Source organism: Aptenodytes patagonicus, chromosome 6 (genome assembly GCF_965638725.1).
Source record: "Aptenodytes patagonicus chromosome 6, bAptPat1.pri.cur, whole genome shotgun sequence".
NCBI lineage: Eukaryota > Metazoa > Chordata > Aves > Sphenisciformes > Spheniscidae > Aptenodytes > Aptenodytes patagonicus.
This window is the reverse complement of record NC_134954.1, coordinates 45,790,785-45,814,085: the sequence shown is the minus strand read 5'-3', so window position 1 is coordinate 45,814,085 and position 23,301 is coordinate 45,790,785. Positions and strand designations below refer to the sequence as shown.

Below are 23,301 nucleotides of genomic sequence, written 5' to 3'. Positions count from 1 at the left end.
AAGTGCCTTCAAATCTTAATGTATTTAAATTTTAAATTTAAATGAAATTAAACATATTTGTGTCAAAACTGCTTCCATGAAGAGAAAAAGACAGGTCATTGTCATAGGAGACTCCCTTCTGAAGGGAACAGAGGGCCCAATATGCAGACCGGACTCACTTCTTAGGGAAGTCTGCTGCCTCCCTGGGGCCCGGGTTACAGATGTGAAAAGAAAGCTTCCTACCCTGGAACAGCCCTCGGATTACTATCCATTATTGATTTTTCAGGTAGGCAGCGATGAAGTTGCAACTAGAAGTCCAAGGGCAATCAAGAGAGACTTCAGGGCCTCGGGACGACTGGTTAAAGGATCAGGAGCACAAGTAGTGTTCTCCTCTATCCTTCCAGTTGCAGGGAATGATGAGGGAAGAAACAGGAAGAGCCAGCAGATCAATACCTGGCTCCAAGTCTGGCATCACTGGCAGAATTTTGGGCTTTTTGATCATGAGTCGGTCTACACGACACCAGGCCTGCTGGCGACAGGCGGGGTGCACCTGTCTCAAAGGGGGAAAGGGATCTTTGCACAGGAGTTAGCAGGGCTCATTGAAAGAGCTTTAAACTAGATTTGAAGGGGGAAAGGGATAAAACCAAGCTTGCTGGAGATAAGCCTGGGGGCGGCACGCCAATGTTTGAGGGACAGTGTGCTAGCAAGGTCCTTTGGTCTGCCATCTCAGTGGAGGTAGGGGATGGAGATCCCTGCGGCAGCAAAGACACAAGGGTTATGGATGTGTTAGAAACCATGGAAGCACCTGAGAATGGTCACATAGGAATTAGGGCTTCTCCCCCCAAAAAGGTGGCAGGATCAACAGTCCAACTGAAGTGCATCTATACCAATGCACACAGCACGGGCAACAAACAGGAGGAGCTGGAAGCCATTGTGCAGCAGGAAAATATGATATAGTTGCCATCATGGAAACATGGTGGGATGACTCGCGCAACTGGAGTGCTGCAATGGATGGCTATAAACTCTTCAGAAGGGATAGGCGAGGAAGGAGAGGCGGTGGGGTAGCCCTGTATGTTAGGGAGTGTTTTGATTGTCTAGAGCTTAATGATGGTGACGACAGGGTTGAGTGTTTATGGGTAAGAATCAGGGGGAAGGCCAACAAGGCAGATATCATGGTGGGAGTCTGTTATAGACCACCCAAACAGGATGAAGAGGCAGACAAAATATTCTATAAGTAGGTGGGAGAAGTCTCACCATCGCTAGCCCTTGGGGGGGATTTCAACTTACCACATGTCTGCTGGAAATACAATACAGCAGAGAGGAAACAGTCTAGGAGGTTCCTGGAATGCGTGGAAGATAACTTCCTGACACAGCTGGCAAGTGAGCCAACTAGGGAAGGTGCCCTGCTGGACCTGCTGTTTGTGAACAGAGAAGGACTTGTGGGTGATGTGACGGTTGGAGGCTGTCTTGGGCATAGCAATCACAAAATGATAGAGTTTTCGATTCTTGGAGAAGTAAGGAGGCGGGTCAGCAGAACTGCTACTTCCAGAGGGCAGACTTTGGCCTGTTTAGGAGACTCGTTGACAGAGTCCCTTGGGAGCTGGTCCTGAAGGGCAAAGGAGTCCAGGAAGGCTGGACATTCTTCAAGAAGGAAATCTTCAAGGTGCAGGAGCAGGCTGTCCCCATGTGCTGAAAGACGAGCCGGCAGGGAAGACCACCGGCCTGGCTGAACAGAGAGCTTTGGCTGGAACTCAGGAAAAAAAGGAGAGTTTATGACCTTTGGAAGAAGGGGCAGGCAACTAAGGAGGACTACAAGGATGTTGCGAGGTTATGCAGGGAGAAAAGTAGAAGGGCCAAAGACCAACCAGAACTTAATCAGGCTACTGCCATAAAAGACAATAAAAAATGTTTCTATAAATACATTAGCAACAAAAGGAGGGCTAAGGAGAATCTCCATCCTTTATTGGATGCGGGGGGAAACAGTGACAAAGGATGAGGAAAAGGCTGAGGTACTTGATGCCTTCTTTGCCTCTGTCTTTAATAGTAAGACCAGTTGTTCTCCGGGTACCCAGCCCCCTGAACTGGAAGACAGGGAGCAGAATGAAGCCCTATAATCCAAGGGGAAATGGTTAGTGACCTGCTACACCACTCAGACACACACAAGTCTATGGGGCTGGATGGGATCCACCCAAGGGTACTGAGGGAGCTGGCGGAAGTGCTCACCAAGCCACTTTCAATCATTTATCAGCAGTCCTGGCTAACCAGGGAGGTGCCAGTTGACTGGAGGTTAGCAAATGTGACACCCATCCACAAGAAGGGCCAGAAGGAGGATCCGGGGAACTACAGGCCTGTCAGTCTGACCTCGGTGCCAGGGAAGGTTATGGAGCAGATCATCTTGAGTGCCATTCACGCGGCATGTACAGGACAACCAGGTGATCAGGCCCAGTCAGCACGGGTTTATGAAAGGCAGGTTCTGCTTGACTAACCTGATCTCCTTCTATGACAAGGTCACCCGCTTAGTGGATGAGGGAAAGGCTGTGGATGTTGTCTACCCAGACTTTAGTAAAGCCTTTGACACCATTTCCCACAGCATTCTCCTGGAGAAACTGGCTGCTCATGGCTGGGATGGGCGTACTCTTCGCTGGATAAAAAACTGCCTGGACGGCCAGGCCCAAAGAGTTGTGGTGAATGGAGTTCAATCCAGTTGGCGGCCAGTCACAAGTGGTGTTCCCCACGGCTCAGTATTGGGGCCAGTTCTGTTTAATGTCTTTATCAATGATCTGGATGAGGGGATCGAGTGCACCCTCAGTAAGTTTGCAGACGACACCAAGTTGGGCGGGAGTGTTGATCTGCTCAAGGGTAGGAAGGCTCTGCAGAGGGACCTGGACAGGCTGGATCGATGGGCCCAGGCCAACTGTATGAGATTCAACACGGCCAAGTGCCGGGTCCTGCACTTTGGCCACAACAACCCCATGCAACGCTACAGGCTTGGGGAAGAGTGGCTGGAAAGCTGCCCAGCAGAGAAGGACCTGGGGGTGTTGGTCGACAGCCGGCTGAACATGAGCTGGCAGTGTGCCCAGGCGGCCAAGAAGGCCAATGGCATCCTGACCTGTATCAGAAATAGTGTGGCCAGCAGGAGTAGGGAAGTGATCGTGCCCCTGTACTCGGCACTGGTGAGGCCGCACCTCGAATACTGTGTTCAGTTTTGGGCCCCTCACTACAAGAACGACACTGAGGTGCTAGAGCGTGTCCAGAGAAGGACAACGAAGCTGGTGAAGGGTCTGGAGAACAAGTCTTATGAGGAGCGGCTGAGGGAACTGGGGTTGTTTAGCCTAGAGAAAAGGAGGCTCAGGGGAGACCTTACAGCTCTCTACAACTACCTGAAAGGAGGTTGTAGCGAGGTGGGTGTTGGTCTCTTCTCCCAAGTAACAAGCGATAGGACGAGAGGAAACAGCCTCAAGTTCTGCCAGGGGAGGTTTAGATTGGATATTAGGCGAAATTTCTTCACCGAAAGGCTTGTCAAGCATTGGAACAGGCTGCCCAGGGAAGTGATTGAATTGCCATCCCTGGAGGTATTTAAAAGACATGTAGATGAGGTGCTTAGGGACATGGTTTAGTGGTGGACTTGGCAGTGCTTGGTTAACGGTTGGACTTGATGATCTTAAAGGTCTTTTCCAACCTAAACGATTCTATGATTTAGAGTAGGTCAGACGGACTACCCCTCCCAGATGCTGGTTTCCCTCTTTTGAACTTAATTGTGCTTAGGATGTCTATTTTAAACATACACATAGTAAAGTGGGACCCATTTCACCTTAATACCATTAAAAATGACTTGTCCTGTGTGTCAGAGAAAGCCTGCAGCAGAGCTGGGAAGAGAGTCCAGATCTCATGTGCCTTAGGATGAGAACTGGACCACTGTACAAATTAACAATGTGTATGCCTCTCACCTCCCCACACAACCATCTGTTTCCGTCTACTTCCTACTAAACATTTAAGAGCAGGGGCTGTACCTGACATGTCAGTTAAAACCCACCACTGTTTTAAACCAGCTCTACTCTGAGCAATGTCTTCTAACCTGTGGTCAGCTGAAGACTGGTAGTAATGCACTGCAGGACTTGCACCTCTGTCACACATGCTGTGTCAACCCTTGCTTGGGAGGCTGGGGATGTAAATCAATGTTTTCACTACAGTGCTGAACTCTGAACTGTGGCAGCTATGGCACAGATTTGCCTGGCATTTTGCTGCCCTTGCTGAGCACAGTGAACTCCCACAGAGAACTGCGACAGACAAATCTTCAGCCATCTCAGCATAGCCAGGCCTGCCAAAAACCTAATTCTCCTTCTCATTTGCCACCTCCTGCCCCTCAAGCGAAAAAAAGGGCTTGCCTAAACTTAAAAGGATCTGCTGGTACAGCTACATGGGTAAACCTCTTTGGTAAATAAAAGTTTAAGCTGATACAGCTCATACTGAATCACTGAATGAAACAAATGACAGCAAAAGACTCTCTCATTGATGTAACTGAGTTTGCACTAATGCTTTTACAGGTATGGCTATATCGGTTAAGAGCAGGGGGTGGGGGGGTGGGGTGTTTGTCATGCACCTATCCCAGTAGCACTTCTAAAACTAGAAGAAGCCCAAAGTATGTTAGCTGAAACCCAATTTTGTCTATCAGTATAGCCACATGCACACTACTGACTTTCACCAGCACAGGCATGTGGGTTAGATGCCACATCCCATCCTTTTTATGCGTGAATAAAAAGGAACTGCTGGGCAAGGACACCACCACTGATGGGCTTGGAAGTCATCAGGCTGTATGTTATAAACCTAAGCTGAGCATTTCTCAGTAATTTTATGAGGACTGAGTGATCAGAAAAGAAGTTTTACTTCTGAAAAAAACAGAAAGTAATGAGCAAAAAAAAAGTCCACATCTCCTTGCAGTCTTTGCTATTGTTGGGACTCATGAAACAACTTGTCTAAATCAACCTAAAGTTCTGCACAGGCAAAAATGCTAGAAAGAGCATCTCCAATCTCCTCCTCCATCTCAGTCTAGGAAAATACAGGGAGGACCCAAATTTGCCATTGGAAAAGGAGGTGTGATGAAAGTACAGCATGGGTTAAAAGCCTGGAAAAGTGAATGAGATCTAACAATTTATTTGTTCTTCTAAGGCTTCCTAAACCTGATCTAACAATATACTAGGCTCAAATTAGGTGGAACTTATGTTTCATTGAAATTCATTTTTATTCCACAGATTTTTGTTAGGGAATCTTATATGCACAAAATCTTGAACAGAAACATTGAGATTTTCATATTGGGAATGCTTCTGTTAGACCAACTGTTCACCTAGTCCGAAACCCTATCAGACGCTGTAATCACTACTATATATGTCAGAGGAAGATGAAATCATTGATCTGTCTGTCAATAGGTGAGACATCTTCCTAATCCCCTCAGTAAATAATATGTCTATTCTGAAACCTTATAATCTCTTTATCTTACGTATTGTAACTGGACATTCTCATTATGGATACTTAATCCTCTCAAAGATGATAAACTTCTGGCCTCAGTAATATTACTGTGGCATTAAGTTCCTCATGCTCGCTGTGTGTTCTGCAAAGAAGCATTTCCATTAAGGATTTTTATGCGTATTTCATATTCACTGTATGACCTGTGCTATATTATTGTGAGAATAGGGCTCTCCTGTTCATCCTTTCTCTCCGCTGTTCTTCACATTGTTTGTAGGTTCATCTACAGGTAGATAGTCAGGAAAGTTGATCTGAAGTAAATGGATGTTTTAATTAAATTTTAACGGATTAGTTTATCTGCAATGTTAAAATGGATAAATTATACTACATTAAATCCCTGTATGGACATACACATTCAGAATAATAATAGCCTTAATACAATTTAGCTCACTTTGCTTCCAAAGTAAATGGAGATAAACCAAATGAAAGCCACTTACATTTTGAATAACAGTATTTACACAGTGATTCAATGTAATTCAACTCATCATTTTAAATTCCCATATTTTGTCACTTCAATTTTTTTTTCCCTAAGTGTTCCCATGTAAACAAGCCTTCAAATCATCGTCTTTTTAAATCTGCTATCTGGCTCACAATTTCCATCCTTGACATCTAGTCATTTTTGCCGTTACGTGGATCCTTTTTATTTTACCATATCTTCTGGGGGTAGTATAACCAGGATGAAATAATTGCCATGATTAAGAGTGTTTCTACAGTAAAGACCATCACTGCAATAATCTTTGTACACTTGTATATCTTGCTATATTTAACATAAAAAACAGGCAATACATTAGTTAACTCTTTGTGTGGATTAAGCACCTGAATTTTGAACTCGTCACAATAGCCACTTCAAGTCTTTTACTTTAAAAGCTCCCATTAATATGGAATCTAGTGTAAGTAGCAAGAATTACTTTTCCTAAGAAATGCAAGAGTCTTGTCTGAGTTGGCTTCTGTCCAAATCAATGTTTAACAGTGTAAAAACTGTTAGTCTCACCAAAAGCAGCCCCATAGTCACACAAAATGAATGGATAGTTTTTAACTCCAGCTTGCATGAACTGTGTCCACGTGTCCACAAAACCAGTGATACGTCAATTAACAATGTCAGCAGAGAACAGAGTTCACACCTCCAGTAGGTTTAGGGTGAAGTTACCCTGGACTGTGACTGCACCATCAGGGACTATACTGCACATAAGTAAGAGTAATCCATTTTTCCAGTGTACTATGTCTGCTAAAACCAGCAATTTCAGGAGTGAATACTTGCTTCCTAACAACTGGAGGTCTCCCTCTTTAAAGCTTTAATCGATTGGAATAGCCCTGGATAAACTGGCTAACAGTGATGCGGTGGTGTTATGGGTGACGCAGGGCAGATTACTCTCTGGGCAGATGATGCCAGGGAGGGTTGGAAAGGAAAGCAAGTGTAGCCAATGGGGCAGAATAGGCAAGCTATCACACTTTGTGTTTCTGCTTGTTAAATCTGAATGTACCTAATTAGTTATCTTGTCTGCTAACACCTCCAACGACAGCAATGACAAGAGGATTCCAAGAATATGTACCCCATGGGAACGCCCATAGATAGGCTTTCTGTAAACTTTAATGTAGTCCCTGGGACCCTGGTCTGCAGTGAAACCTTGCTGGGGTACACGTGTGCATTTGTGTTTATTTTAAATAAATATGCACATACAAATAAAGACCATCACTTGCTGCCTCTTTGGTTAAAGGTCAGGCCTACTCACTCACATCTGCACTACAAGCATTTGTTAATGAGTAAAGTACTAGCAAAACCACTACCTCACCAGGATTTGGTGAGTTTCCAAAATTAAGGACATTTTGTTTCAATTTTTTTCCACTCTGCTTTTAACCTCACAGTTAAGGTCTTCCCCAGTAGAGCCCTGTCCAAATGGATCCAAGTGACAGCCATCCCCAGACCATCAGATAGCTCAAGCATGTACTCTGCCACATCCATAAGGTCTAGGCATGGAGCTCTGTTAAGCTTGGAAAGAGATTTAAATTGGATTTCATTTTAGAATAGTATTATATGCCGCTTCATCTACCGGCAAACAGGCATTTCAACTTTTTTGCACCTAAGAACAGACCCTCATACCACATTTTTGAAACTCAGCTGCTTGGTAGGAAATGACCCATGTTTTCTACGATCTTTAAAGATAATTTGGCTAGGAAACAAATCCGAACTGAGCTGGGACTAACCAGGGTAAAGGTTGCTTATATCTGCAGATTACCCCTCTCTGCTTTTCTAATGCACTCACCATGCCTTATCTTTCCATTAATCTTTAATAAACCTTTTAGCTAATTCCCCAAATACACGCAATCTACATGACAGCAGGATACAGTGCAAAAGCAGCCCATGGATATGAGGAAATAGGCAGCAGAGGAATCAAAAGGAGAGGAAACTTTTAGGACTAAAACACACCCAAACTGCAGGTCAGTAGAAAATGATGAGCAATCAGGAGAAAGCAGCAGTAAGGGGCAAACCAGGGAGGAGGCAGGGGCTGTAAGGGTATTAGTGTTTCTCCGGCTGCTGGATTCATTTTCTCAATGGGGCCTTCCTCCCCTTTCCACTCTGGTTCCACTCTGACAAAAACAGGCAATCCGATTTCAAACTTGGAGCCTCTGAAATGTGGAAAACCCTCTCCAGGCTGACAACAAGGATATAGCTGAATTAAAAGGTAAATGCAATTTAACCCACCCCAGCAGAAATGGTAATCAAATTATATTGTCTTTAAATATGGTAAGTTTGGGGCTGGGGCCCTCAGGGGAAGAGAAGGTGTCTTGCAAACACAAACACAAAGAAACATGCTAAAGGGAACTGCTAAATCAATGGATGAATTGTGACTTCTACCCTCCCTCCCTCCCACAGGGTGCTTGATAAGCTGCTGATTGCTTCTAAAACATCTACTACCAATGTTAGGAACTGATTAAGCAGCTTACAAAGCACTGGGGGCTAACAGACAGGCCCACTAGGGAGACTCCAGCTCTGTAGTTAAGTAGCTTGCTTTTTCATGGCTTGATTATTAAAGATGAGATAGCAGAACATGCTGAAAAGATGTGGAAACAGTTTTAGACCTCAGATGACTGACCTTTTTACTTTATATATGGAATCAATTCTACCCTGTGACTTCATCAGCCAACAAAAGCCATGTTTCCTGCAGTTCTGTAGTCTCCAGCTCTGAGGGGCATCTGAACTACCTCAACTTAAATGTGTCAACTGAACATCCAGAACTGACTATGCTACCCATTATCCTGCAGAAAAGGCACCACTAGACAAGGGAAACATCAGTGGAAGAAGCTTAAAATAATGTGTTTTACATATCACTGGCAATGGCATTAGACTGTGAACACAAATGTGCCCAGGTCAGCTAGGGCATCTTACCTCATTGCTTCCTCCATTGTGCATCTGAGCGCTGCAGCACATTCACCTTAGATTCCCTATCCTCTCTTTTCATAGAATCATTAAGGTTGGAAAAGACCTCTAAGATCATCGAGTCCAACCATCAACCCAACACCACCATGCCCACTAAACCATGTCCCTAAGTGCCTCATCTACACGTCTTTTAAATACCTCCAGGGATGGGGACTCAACCGCTTCCCTGGACAGCCTGTTCCAATGTTTAACCATTCTTTCAGTAAAGACATTTTTCCTCACGTCCAATCTAAACCTCCCCTGCCGCAACTTGAGGCCATTTCCTCTCGTCCTATCACTAGTTACTTGGGAGAAGAGACCGACCCCCACCTCGCTACAACCTCCTGTCAGGTAGTTGTAGAGAGCGATGAGGTCTCCCCTCAGCCTCCTTTTCTCCAGGCTAAACAACCCCAGTTCCCTCAGCCGCTCCTCATAAGACTTGTTCTCCAGACCCTTCACCAGCTTCGTTGTCCTTCTCTGGACACGCTCTAACACCTCAACGTCGTTCTTGTAGTGAGGGGCCCAAAACTGAACACAGTATTCGAGGTGTGGCCTCACCAGTGCCGAGTACAGGGGCACGATCACTTCCCACTTCATCTCTTTCTGCCAAACTCTTCTTGTTTAATCTGGTACATAATAAAATTCTGCTGTTCAGGCAGATGTACTGCAAGGTGCTTGCTTCGTTCAATCAATATCAATGCAAAGACATGTTTTGCTGGCACATTACCTGTTCTGTGGTCACATCTGTCATAGTAACACTGCATGGCTTAACTTTGTGTAGCAGGCTTGCTGAGGTTTGTGTGTTTTGTTTTGGGTTTTTTATTATTTTTTCCTCTCTTGTGGTAATGTCTAGCAGACTTTGTAAATTAGCATGTTGCTAATTTTACAACTAACTAGGGACTGTACAAACTCATAAATTCCTGACTAACTATTCTTTCAAGCAAAGTAATAAATACTACCTGTCACCTGCAGGCTGAGCCTTAGATGAGCCTTCATTGATCAGATGAAAAATTTCTCACAGCAAAGTTCTCTTTGCAGACTACAGTTTTCTTTCACAGTCTCTTCCCGACCCATTTCAACACTGACGCTCTAGGCTTTCTCTCTCTCATCCCTAACCAATGCCCCTGTTAACCCATTTTGCCCCTGTTAACCCATTTTTATATTAAACTATAAACCACAGAGATGGCTTGGAAGTAAAGCTATTTATGCTACGATTAGCTAGAAGGGGGAATGTACAATTAGCTTGGAAGATGAGAACAGGCTTGCTATGTAACAGGTAGAATTATTTGAAGAAACTTACCTGCTGAAGGTCTGCAAGAGAATAAAGATGGATTTGCTGGAGAAGATACTCTCTGGGAAAGATCCTGGAAAAGAGAAAAATGGATGTGTGTCACGCCTTTTTGACTGGGAAACTCAAAGACTTCCTCTCCCCACCAAAAGACTGCAGAACAATGATGCTAGAGAGAGAGCTTGTCAGAAACTGGAATTATGTCACACTGTAAGCACCAGCTACTTTTACAGCATTCCTCATGGGCACAACAATTCCACAATAAGAATGAATGCTGTGCCAGTGTCATTCTTCAACTGTCAGGTAAGCATGTACCATGACATTTACAGTCGTTGAAAGCTCATACTGAGCACAGAAGGTGTTTCTTTAAACAATTAACCCAGTAATAAAAACAAATAACTCAAACTATACATTAAAAGTATTTCTTATGGTTTTTAGTACAAGATTCCTGGTCTGCTAGAAAGCTGTAACAGTTAATTTCAGATGTGATTTATGGTTTTGTAACTGAAATAACTATATTGGGAAAAATGTCATGCAGATACTGTTCTTCCAACATAAAGTTGATTGATATCAATTCCCTTTTGCATACAGAAATATATGTATTGGTATAGACTTTATAATGACTTATTTGAGAAAGGCATATTTTCCTTACGTAAACCAAGGTTTCAGGAAAGACCATTGATTATCCACTGACAGACCAGTTCAGTAAAGCTAAATTACAGAAACCTGAACAGACATGTCCTTATTAGAGTGACTTGCAGTAAAATGAAAAACTGGGTTAAAGTAACATTACAGAGAAAAATGGACCTTGTAAAGGTAAGCGGATATTAGCAAGAAAAGTTTATGAAAACCTATGTATCTGCCATAAAGATGTCAGGAAGAGAAAAAGTGCATCTAATTAAAATGTCTATCTGTGTGTGCACACAGAAGGAAACAACCAGCCAACCAGCTTTATTTTCCATCCATCCAGAACAAATATAAGACCACGCTAAGGTATCGTGGGGAGTGGAGAATCACATCACTCTTGCAAAAAAAAGCAACCAAATATCTCAAGAGGTGCAACTATTTTACACTACACATTGCTTAGAGAAGAAATGGTGAACTCAGTTCCTACATTACAATCATGTAGTTTTAAGGCAATACAGAAACGAAATTCTTGGTATTTTTAAATGCACGAACAAAGCTCTGACAAAGACTGGTTTGTAATGGTAGAACTGAATGGCAGTGAACAGAAAGACCACTGGACATGTTCAAAAAAACCGAAGATACTGAAAGGCTGCTATGAACTTACATGATCATGAGATGACACTAATGAGAAAGTACACAGGAACTCAAAGAAGAGATTTTAGAAGCTGCGACAACATAATTAGCTAAAACACAGATCAGCAGGGATAACAGTACCAACTGCAATCTTTGACAGAACACCGAACCTAAGAAATAATGGAAGCACCTCGGTTCATTGTACTCTATTAGTTGTCTTAAACAACTATCTTAAACTGATGCTTTCAAAGCTGTCTTGGAGGGACTAGGACTTTCCACTCCTGTTAAGGTGAGTGGTACAAAGTCTCATACTCCTTTTGTACTTTTGAAAAAAATCTAAGCTGTATTGGGGTGGGAGGGGAAGAGTCCTGCACGCAAGGCACTCGCAGCCAGGCACTGCCAATCTTACAGCACTCTTCTGGAGCAGGACTGTGCCCTTGCTCCTTCTGACTCACCAAGCACGTCTGCTCAAATTCTCAGCTGCAGTCTCACTGGGATACTGCAGTCTCCCCTTTCAGTTCTGTAGGCTATACCATCGCTCCTATTAGAGGTAAAAGCGTTTCAGTGGCTCTGCTGCATCACACCTTCATAATACATTGGCACAATGTCAAAGACCGCTAGAAAACAGTCAAAATCCCGATATCAGACAACATATGACATTGGGATTCCTCATTTGTGCATAGAAGATTTACTAAAATTGATTGCTAGGGAGTCAACTCTGAACAGCATTTTAAAGCCATTAGTATTTTTCAGCTCTGATAGAATTTCTTTCATTAAAATTTCCCCATCATTCTCCCCTGATCACACAGGCAGGCACTAAACAGCTTTTCCAGGAACTGTATTATTTACTGATGCCCTTACAGCACTGCTAAGGAAAATAATTAGCTAATGAAAGATTTCGTTTTTCAGGAAATAGCCTGAATAGCCCATAAGGCAGAAACTGTCAATGACTAATATCAATGACTAACATCACGTTCCCCTGCCTTCAAGGACTGCATTTTATTTCCTGCAAGTTCTGACTCCTAATAAAAAGTGTGCAGATGAAAAGCAAACTCATGATCGAGGGACTTCCTTTGTCAGGTGAGTCTCAGCCAGCACAGGCCCTGGTGACAGTCATCCTCTCCCTGTACCTGTCCCTCTCCCTGATACACGTTAGTTTGCAGCAGCAGCAGCTCTGCAGAGCCAGCATCCAACAATCCTCCTCCCTTCCAAATCTATTTTCCAGGAAAAGAAGTAGGCACTGCCCTCCCAGTATTATGCGAGACACATATATACACACACATACACCCTGCACTCAAGTGAGAGGAGTGCTTATTTCCATTGCTATGGAAACTGAGGCATTAAAAAACCCTCAGTAAGTAAGGCTGGTCCAGCTTCAGATTTGCAGTCCTTTTATTGACTCGAAAAATCACAATTTGGTTGTGGTGGGCCACAGAAAAACAGCTGAGCAGCCAGAGCTCGCATGTACAACAGCATTTACAAAATTTCTTATGAAGTAACTGGACCAGTTCCTGTATGGTTCCCAATACATGCGGATGTGCAAAACAATCCCCTCAACACCCGCCCACATCACCAAAGGTGGAGAGCACACAGCTCCATGAGTGTGAAACCACTGAAATCGCCTAAAAGTAGGCAGCTCAGTCCCTAATCATTTAAAACATAAATGATGCACCTTCACCACACCTGTGGTAAGCTGAGCGGCTGTTTCAAAAACACATCTTGCTGTGCTGCACGTCTACAATTAAGATCTCCTCCAGAAAACTTCTATTAGTCCCATTTGGAAAGAAAAAACGAAACTCAACAGCTACCTGAACATAACTTGGGAAGCCACCTCCCAAAAATGCGTCTGTTTATTGCCAGTTTTGTCAGCCTCTAGTGGATGGGGAACAAGAGCATAAGAAGCACCAGAATATCAAACCCAAACACATTTTCAAAAAAAATCACCATAAAATGCAAGCAAATCAGTTGGGGCAGGAAATCCACACACGCCAAGTAGTCCAGTGAGCAAGAAAATGAATGACCCGGTTTCCAATGGCTTGCTTGCCTGCACAGGTTCTCTGAGCCTAATGAGGTGATGTCTTATATAAAGTCTTTTTCAGCAGGGGGCACACAGGACTAATTCAGAGCCTCTTGCTTCTCGACCCAGACACTTCCTCTCATGTAACTAGTAGGAACGTAATGTCTTTGCCACCTTCATCCCTCTGTCAACTGCAACTGAAACTGGCCGAAGGAAGCCAAAGTCAGTAGAGTACAGCAGGCAAGACGGGGCTCACACAAACACCACGCCATTGCATCAGCGTCCAGACAAAGTACTACATGGCGTTCAAATCAACCTAAAATCACATTCACGTCTAAAAAACTGACACAGACCACAGAGCAGGCTAAGATAACTACTTAGAAACATTTCACTAGAAAATACATATTTACTTTCTGCATGAGATGGAGCTTTGAGCATGCTTGGGTTAATATAAGGCCTTGATCCAAAAAGACCAAAACATGTGCTTGCATTTTATTTTTCCCTTGATATAAAGGTCCTTTACAAACACTAAGTGGGAAACCTCTGATAAGTTATTTGAAAGCAAAATAAAAGATGTCAGTTTTGTAAATCTTTTGATCGATGCGCTATAACAAACTGGATTTTTTTTTTTTAAAGTTGGTCAAGTAAAAGCATTCAATAAACACTGTCCTTTCAGTCAAATCTTAACACAGAAAAAAAACTGGAGTGAACTAGACAGAGGTCAAATGCAAGATGTTAAGACTCATCACAATAAAAACTCAAACCTCTGCTGCTTCAGAATGTGACCTGTGACCCTTGAAAGACAAATGGTATTGAGTGCATGTCTCACTAAAAGCACCTCCTAAGCTTTCACAGTTTGGAAACTCCCGGACCGGTTTCACCATCCATGCAAAACAGAACAGTTGTGAGTCACAGGATTGCTGTGCTGTAAACCCTGGCTACCAGTCAGGGTTAGAGCCTCCAATGAACAAATCAAGTTCAATGCTAACCAGCCCTCCAGCTTTGCCAGTTCCTGTGAACAATGAAATCCAAAGTCCTATTGGTTAAAGGTCTCTAAATTGCTTTATTGTTATGTGCTAGAAATAAAAGCAATCAATGCAAGCAGGAAAGAAACACACCATCAGAGACTTTCAGTCCAACTAAAAAAGAGAATTGAGCATTCTCAGTTTGTGATTATTATTCTTTTTTGTTTGATACTTTGTAATCCAAAGCATAACCTTCAGGCAAGATAGAACCAGAAATTTCATCCGTTCCCTTTCCGGATGATCTTATCAGGTAAGTGTTTGCACAAACAAAGGTTATCTCCTAGTGTCCTCCTGCAAACAAAACCACTGATAAGACTTCGCTTTTTGCATTTGGACAAAGTGTGTAGTCATGGTGCTTTGTTAGCACTAAGTAATTGCTCTGCATTTAAAGCCTGTTTATCATCAGCTTAGGTGATTTTTCTCCAATGGGTTAAATACCCTGACAGCTCTGCTAAAGCTACAACCAATTAATCTGCCCAAGCCTGACACTATAACCAAAGTACAAACGTGATAAGCAGAGCGAACTCTTCTTTTTACAGTGTAATCAAAAGAAATCAAGTTAGCTGGCAGGTGGGCACAACCAAGTCTCTTTTGTACCAAAAAACCTGCTGAAACGTAGGATGGGAGGGGGGAGGGGGAGCTGGCACCACTATTTCATGTGCCAGCCAGGAGTGTCTTGTTTGACCAGGTTGAGAATTGTATGACTGAGCTCTGACTCATGGGAGACGCAGATGCACCAGTCTAGTACGAAGCCACATTCAGACGTCGTCTCCTCCACCCCTCTGCAGGAAGCTGCTACGCCCACAGCTGGCATAGCACCACAGGTACCAAGTCCATTGTCTCAGCCAGCACAGTTCATACCCTGGCACTGCAACTTACACCACCACCAATTTACTTTTAGGCTACTGCACCATGCTGCAAACTAAAGCAGCTGACAGGCAAGCACATACTGATTACAGCTGTTCCCATTTTTTTCTGCCCCCTAGACAAGGGGCAAGAGGACCTCTGAAGTCCCTGCAGTGTGCACCACCAACAGCTGCGGCTGTGTGCGTAGCACATGGGCAGGAACTGCGTGCGCTCTGATCTCATTGACAGGAGCTCAAATCTTTCAGAGTTACTACTTGATTTAAAAAGTACAAAGAGATATCAGTGAATTGCCAGTTATCCCAAATATATGTGGCAGGCTAAATAACATCTCTTGCTAGGTTTTCTCTTGCAATTCATTTGACATGGAATCTGTTAATTTAAGGTAGAGAACAGCATCAGAGGTGGGGGAAAAGGTAGGATTTTTTCCAGTGTTGCTAATTCTTATAGTTTTATTCAGGCTTTTGATTTTGTATTTCCTTGGAAATCTCAGCTCCTGGAAGTATGTTGGGAGAGGAGAACCCCAACCTTCCAGCCAAAAAAAGTTACTCAAGGAAGTGGGGCCCTGGGAAACCCCGTGATTTGAAAGTCAAAAGATAATAATAAATTAATGAATTTAAAACAAAACAAAACACTACTTATTTATTTCATTCTTGTCGTATTATACCAGATTATTTATTTTTTTCTAATTCTATGGGTCTGGCTAAAAAAGCGTTTGTGAACCATTTCGCATTCGTGAGGTATGAACACTCTTCTGGTTATGTTCTGGGAGCTGCCATTCTATATATCCAGCCCACACTAAGTGCTAGATTTATTAGCAAGCATGTCCAGGTAAGGTATTGTTTCATGTTGTTATGAAATTCCCCCTGAGCATCCCTATGTTAAAACAGTTACTCTTATCATCCATGAGCAATCCTGAACCAGTACATAAACTTTCAACCAAAATGCAGTACACTAACTCTCTCTCCTCTGTGGTCACTTGAGCAAGGTTACGGTAACTTTGTGAAAGACAAGAATTGCTACAGATCAAACTCAGGAATCAAGTACTGCTGTTACTAAAAGCAGGATGCAGAGTTAGAGGCACACAGTTTCATTCTGAAATCAAAAATCCCCCAAATTAACTTGAAATGAAGAATAAGAAAATGCTCTCTGCTTTTGTCAGGCACTTCTGAACCCTTGCAGTTTACTGCTGGAAGTTCTGATATAAAAACACAGAGATAAAAATGGCACAAGTCATATTTAGCATGGTGTCCGCATCTAATAGGAACTTTTTAAATCATTATGTTTTTTTAAAGCAATCTAGTCTCAAAAGGTGAATGGAAACTACCATTTTGAAAGATGTCTAATATTACTGATCTATTTGACAAGGAGATGCAGGTGTGCCCCTAGACCGGAAAATGCTAACATGAACTAAAAGACCCACCTGTTCTCTGGAAAACTCATCATATATACCCTGGCATGCTCCTCAGCTGGATGCTTACCATGGTAGAGCACTGGCTTGTGCTTTTAACCTTTCCTTGGCTTGAACAGACAGCAGTACGGCCTCCACCCTGGCTGCTCTGGCACACATCTTGTGGCTCCAGCTCTGTTTGTTACCCCTAGTTGAAATGAAAGCTCAAAGTCCACCTTAACTCCATCCCCTACAGTTTTAGCCAAATGCTTTTTAAGACGTTAACTTGCAAGGACCCTGCATGCACAGTTACTTCTTCAAAAAGACACAAGAGTTGAAGCAAAGGGGTGGTCTGTTTGTAAGAGCTACATCAACAGGCATGCTTTATTTCAGCTACTGCGATGACTACACGCATGCAGGATCTATATAAAACAACAAATGGCTCGTGCATACTTCTCTGCATTTATTTTCTCACCTTCCCTCGCTTTGGGGTGTTGTTTGGTCTTAACAGTGGATCCTCTCAGGATATCCAGATATCCTCTTTGAATGAGTTTCTCCCACCCTCTTTTCAATCACCCGTGCAACAAATTTTCTTCTTCTGTTGGTCTTGCCATTAACTCAGAGCCCTGAGTGCTATGAAACCACATCCTTCTGTTCCTTTCCTGCTCAAACTTTCTTTTTGCAGTCTACTGCTTTCACAAGTTGTGTCTTTGTTTTCCTGCTTTGGGATTTTCCACTCTCCAAATGGTCTACCCATTGCAAAGAAAATGGAGAAAACAGTCTCCTTTGATAGTCTGGACATGACTTAACAACCTTCTGTTGTCCTTGGTCTGAAAGATGACACAGCCCCAGCTTCACATACGTGAGGTATTTGGTGGTATAGTGATTGTGTAAGATCAATCAGGATTCCTGTGATGTGTTTATATAGGTTCCCCAATTGTCACACAAATATTTTGAAAGTAATCTACTCCTGTGTCAGATGTGATATGTCTAAGGCCTCACTGTAGGAAGTGACAGGACTCTATTGTTCAGCATAACTGAATTTGGGCTTGTTTTGCATTGTGCTGACAGACCGGCAGGCTCAGCCAGGACCACATGTCTGCGGCACTGGAGGTGTACCTTTAACCTCCTGCTGCAACAGCAAGCTCTAATTTGGTCTTCCTGTAAGATGCTAAGTAATGTATCTAGCGCTGGAGTTTTGCTAGGGTAAAACTGATGTATTGCTGTTCTAGAGCTGATAGACAAATGGTATCAGACAGAGATGAGTAACAAGATGCAAATTTTTCCATATAGTTTCTCACCACCATTCAGAAGATTTACTTACAGAGCGAGGGCACTGCAACGAGCACTAATGTATAGGGGAATGTGCTGCAGAACATTTACCTTGTGTCGCTGCCATCTGTCTAAAGTATCTGGGTTAGCAACACCTGAACTGCAAGTTTAGGTGTATAGCTGAGAGAGCAGAGAGCGCGCCAAGATTGACCTGGGCTAGCCTACCCTACAGTAGACATGGAAGTGCCTGAAGACTTCCCAAACAATCATTCTGACAGCTCCTTGACTGAAGAGCCTTCAACCATGACAAGAACAGAGGAAAAGAGGCTGCAGCACACAAACACGCTGTTAGTGTGTCTTATGTCTAGAGTAAAAGGAAGAAAGCAAAACCAGAATAAAACTTGCATCATTCAGCACGGCTTCACAGAATAACCTCAGTATTTAATGGACTTGGAGATTCTCGCTCTTTCCCAGCTATCAAGTTTATTGACTCCATCTTGTTTGCCTGTGCCATTCATTCATCATCCATCATCCCACAATCTGCAGGTGGTGGTGGGATCTGTACAGCTCCACTTGTACTAATTCTCTGTTGGCTCTAGGCTTTGGTCTTGTATGTTTCTGCCTGAACAGCATCCACACAAGCAAGACGACCAAATCAAACAAGAACTTGTTGAGTAAAGACATTTGCGGCAAATTATGTCTGTTGCAATACTGAGGTGACAGCCACAGCAAACTAGGCATAACAATGTCCCTTGTAAAACAGCAAGCTCAGCAACAGGCTCGGAGTCTCAGCTGGCTAATCGCAGAGGAACGCTGCTGATATGCACCGGTGGAGGGCCTTCTTTCTCCTCCCAGCCAAGTCTGAATTCTTTTTTTTTTTCCCTTGCAAATATAAAAAGAGCTTAGAATCCAGTGGAGCAATAGGTGAGAACAAATCACTATAACTGAAGAAGACCACTCTTGTTGTGAGCCTTCTAGCTACTTTTAGGATTTCTTCTGCTTCTTTTCCTTTCTTCCTTCCTTTTTTTCTTCCTTTCTTTCTACTTAGTCACTTGTTTCTTCAAAGTTCACAATGTGGTTCAGCCCTGAGTTCTCTGCTAGATGCCAAGTTTCAAAAGTTCCCAAAGTCCCTATCTATGCACACCAAGCATTATAAATAACATTTCCACATTTAAGCCAACTGGATCCTGAGCTAACCTGGTTTATAGCCATCTGGAATTCTTCAGAAAAAGTGACTTGTAAGCACTGTAAACAGTTTTGTCTTCCCAGAGGACACAAAGAATTTCCAGCTTCATTGCCATCTTCATTTTGCAATCTGGGTTCAAGAGCAAGGTATAGATTTAAAGAAGATGATAATGCAAATAGTATTAATAAAAGAAACCTCAGTGTGATCTACTTTTCCCTAATAAGGCAGGCTCTATCAGTGTCCCAAAGGCAGCAAGGTGCCAATACAATTAATCAGTCTGTTTTTAGTTCTCCTTAGACAGCAATATTAACAGTTTGTTTCAGTCTGTTTATATGGGTCTGACAGGTCTTCAAGATGCTATGTTCACTTTCTTGTGATTAATAGTCATTCACATACTAAGGTGAAGACCAAGCAGAAAAAGAATGTTTTTAGAGCAGGACAGATAACTGGATTCTCTCCCCCAGCCTTTCATTTCTAACTAGGAAACAGTACTAAGTTTAGGAATGCTGTCTCACCTTATTGTTTAAACTCCTCCTTTTCTTGCAACTTGCCCATGTGATGAGCCAAAGGGAAATTTAAATCACATTTTCTTTGTTTACTTTTCAGCTGTGCTCTATAAAGCCATCACATTGATAGTGAATGTCTGCACACTGTGATACTACATACAGAAAGCAAAGCCATTGGGACCAGTTTTGAGCAAGGAATAACTCCTTCTGGGAAAAGAGCTTCTCTTCCTTTTCATCTCTGCAAACCTCTTAGGGGAGATCTGAGGGACCAACTGAGCACCAAACCCACCCTGACAGAGACTTGACAGAGCAAGAAGGATATGGACTCTAAGGTGTGTTTTGTACATTCCTTCAGTGGCTTTTACAGCACTTTTAACAAACCCTACCAAACTGGAGATGCTTCCCCAGTACAAAAGCAAACCATTCTTGGGCTGGGGTCTCCACAGGTGGTTTAACTGGAGACAGTGTGAAAGAACCCTTAGATAAGAAAAGGGAGCATTTGGAATATTTCCCAGTTTCCCCTTCTGCCATTCTGGCTGTTCCGTTTTGATACAGGGAGTTTTTTTCTCTCTCCTCTCCACCCCAAGAAAAGACCACGCACACATTTCTGTACTAATTTTTGTCCATTCTCTCTTCTCTCCATTTCCTCAGCAGCTGTCATCTCTCCTTTTTGGAGGTAGGTTTTTGGGCTCCCTCTTTGCCCTGATTTCTTCATTAACTCTTAATTTCCTGAGATCCCTTCCCTCTTTGGATCTCCTCCTTCTCCTGGCTTTCCCTCATCCCTTTGTCTCTAGTCCATTGATTTCTCTGCTTAGGCCTCCTTTGATCTCTCTTCTTTCACTCTCTTATCCAAGTCCATTCAGTCTCGTGCCTCCTCCTGTCTATTTTAATCAGGGCATTCTTTTCTTCAGCATTAATCAGAAAGCATAATTTCTTTTCTGCCACTTTTTCTGAATGGCAGCCTTCACAAATCTTATTCTCCTTTTAGTTTTATTGCAGTTGAAGAGGATGGCATAGGAAAGTTATTACAGCTGAAGAGCAAAACAGCTCTGCAAGATAATACCATCCTCTAGAATAAAAGAAAAATAATCCTAATTTTTAAAATGCTGTAAGATGCCCTAACAAATAATAGGAATTGAGCAGTAAGACACAAACATATATTAGCACACAGCGAGTCTGACACAAGAACTCAGTAGCGCTCTCCAGAAACCTGTTGCTATATCCTTCTCTTAGTTGTTCTAGGTAGTTCATCAAAGCAATGACATAGGTTATGTACCAAATAGCAGACCGGCTCACTTCTCACCTGGGATAAAGACACTAATAGTGCAGCCTCCTGTCCCTCCCAGAGAATTCAGGTCCTCCATCCCTAAAACACCACGCTCAAAATACAGTCACTGATGTCGTCTGCTTTCTTGCCCTTTGGCAGCTCATAATTTCAAAGCAGTGGCTTTCCTATTTGCAGTCTTGTCTTACTTACAAACTTGGGGTATACAAATGCTTACAGATGCATTTACCACAAGGTCAGCTGCATGTGCCTGGAGCCACTCACCTCACAGTATGGCATGGGCAGAGACATCTCCCCATCTCTTTCGGAGACCCACGACAAAAGTAACTTGGCTTTTTTAAGGTCACAACTGTGGCTTGATGGTTTTAAGAAGATTGTTCATTTTTCTTGTTAGAAAAATGCAGCATCAGCTGAATGGACTAAGATACAGCACTTCTAAAATGAAGTTCACTTTTTTATATAAAACTACTGTTTCCACCACAGAAAACTCAATATGAAACACCTTCTGCTGTGCTGCGACCCTGTGTTTTCCAATAAAAAAAACACTCAACACGGCCATGTCAAGGATGGAAAAGATAGTGCCTGAGCAATAGCATAACTGCTCTGGTGTCACATAAATCATATGCTGGGTCACGTGTCGCAGTACTACACCTGGCCTCTGCCTTTGTGCAAGATCATATCACAGAAGAGGGCAGAAGCGCTGGACAGGTGATTGACTCTGGCCTCTCTCATGCTTTGGCATACTGTGAGGTGCTTCAAAGGTCCCAACAGTGGCTACCACACTGCGATGCCATGGGAGGGAGCATGAGGTATCACACCTGACTGAAAATGCTCACACACAGCCAGGAAGCCTGAGGAGGAGTAAAAGATGCTCACCACAACGCGTGACCCCTGTGCTAATAGCTGTCAAGAACAACTTCAGATATTCAGACCCTATAAAACCATTTTCTTTGGCAGTAGATAACACAGCTGCCCAGGGAAGTCAGATACAAGCACAACATCTTTCTAAATGGGTAACACCTTCAGAACTAGATTGTGAGGAAAAAAAAAAGAACAGCAACATGACAAGGAAATGACATCCTTGTGCTGTATGTTGCCTGTGGTTCTTACCTTCTACGCAGATCTTCAGCCACTGCTGCTCTGCAGCTGAACAAATAGGCTCGGAGAGATTTTAGCTGCTGTCTCAGGCGGACAACAGTTGCCAGAGATTCAACATGCTTGTACAACATGGGATTTTCCTGCTGGATATCAATCAATGGCTCCTCATAAACATATTCCAGGAACTCTTTGGCTTGCTTTGATACCTGAAAAATAAAGCAACCAGTTTAGCTAGGTTTTCCTCCCAACTCTTTTTAAGTAGATCTTCCCCTCTGTGATCTGTCAGCTATTCTCTGCATCTGAAAACTTACTCTGTTACCCATTACAGATGAAGACAGAGCTGAGAGAGATCCAACTGTCTCTGCTTATAGCCAAGTCAAACTTCATCAAGCCCATCAAAGTTGAGCGTATGAGATAATTGCTTACTTACCCAAAGTACAGCGATATTTGCAGCCACGCATGTTTTCACTGCAGGGTAACATAGCTTACTAGATGTTTTTCAAGTCTAAAAACTGATTACCAAGTTTCTTCCCTGTTAATATTTTTCTTTTTGTTCCTTGTTTTCTTTTTGGCAAGAAGCAAGTGATTAGGTAAGTGCCAAAGCACAACATTAGAAAAGGAAACATACACACTGCAAATCCAATCACATTGGACTATCCTAGGGTATAGAACTCCAGTGTAAAGTACTACTCCCATTTGTTTCATGCTCATCCAGTATGGTTAAAATTATGTAAAAAGAAAATAATCAGAAGCACATCTATCAAGTTGTTGTGTTTTTTTAAATACAGATAAAAAAAGTTGAATTTTACTGGTATTACTCAATCCCAATGTTTCACCTGCAAAAAATTTTTCTTACGCCTTTTTCATGATAGTGCTCTGTTCTATCTCCACCTGCAAAGAGCTACTGTAATCTTGATAAATTAATGGGACTTTTGTTCCCACTAGAAAAGATACTCCTGCTTCTGAGGTGAGAAGGCCAAATTCCCTCTCATTCCTTATTTCTGCATTTTATCACAGCTGGAAAAGAGAAGATGGGATTATCTGAAATGAGCTGCAAATCACTTGAAACTGTGCTATGGAAATACTGTTCGCTCCACAATTCAATTAGTCCTCCTGGACCTTTAAATCGGTGTTTACACTGAGTTGAGGGAAGGATGAATTAGGCTAACAAAAGGAGAAAGGGCACACCATAGTCT

General features: G+C 42.8%; 1 protein-coding gene across 4 annotated transcripts in view; it reads right to left on the bottom strand.

The window, feature by feature from the left end:
- Window positions 1-23,301, bottom strand: part of PLEKHM3 (pleckstrin homology domain containing M3) — a 99,423-nt gene that overhangs the window by 32,811 nt on the left and 43,311 nt on the right. For all 4 annotated transcript variants that reach the window (XM_076342389.1, XM_076342387.1, XM_076342390.1 and 1 more), the window contains 2 exons: window positions 22,118-22,311; window positions 10,215-10,278 (listed from right to left, as the gene is read on the bottom strand). In XM_076342389.1, the coding sequence (XP_076198504.1) occupies window positions 10,215-10,278; window positions 22,118-22,311 (258 nt within the window). The remainder of the gene's footprint in view (window positions 1-10,214; window positions 10,279-22,117; window positions 22,312-23,301) is intronic.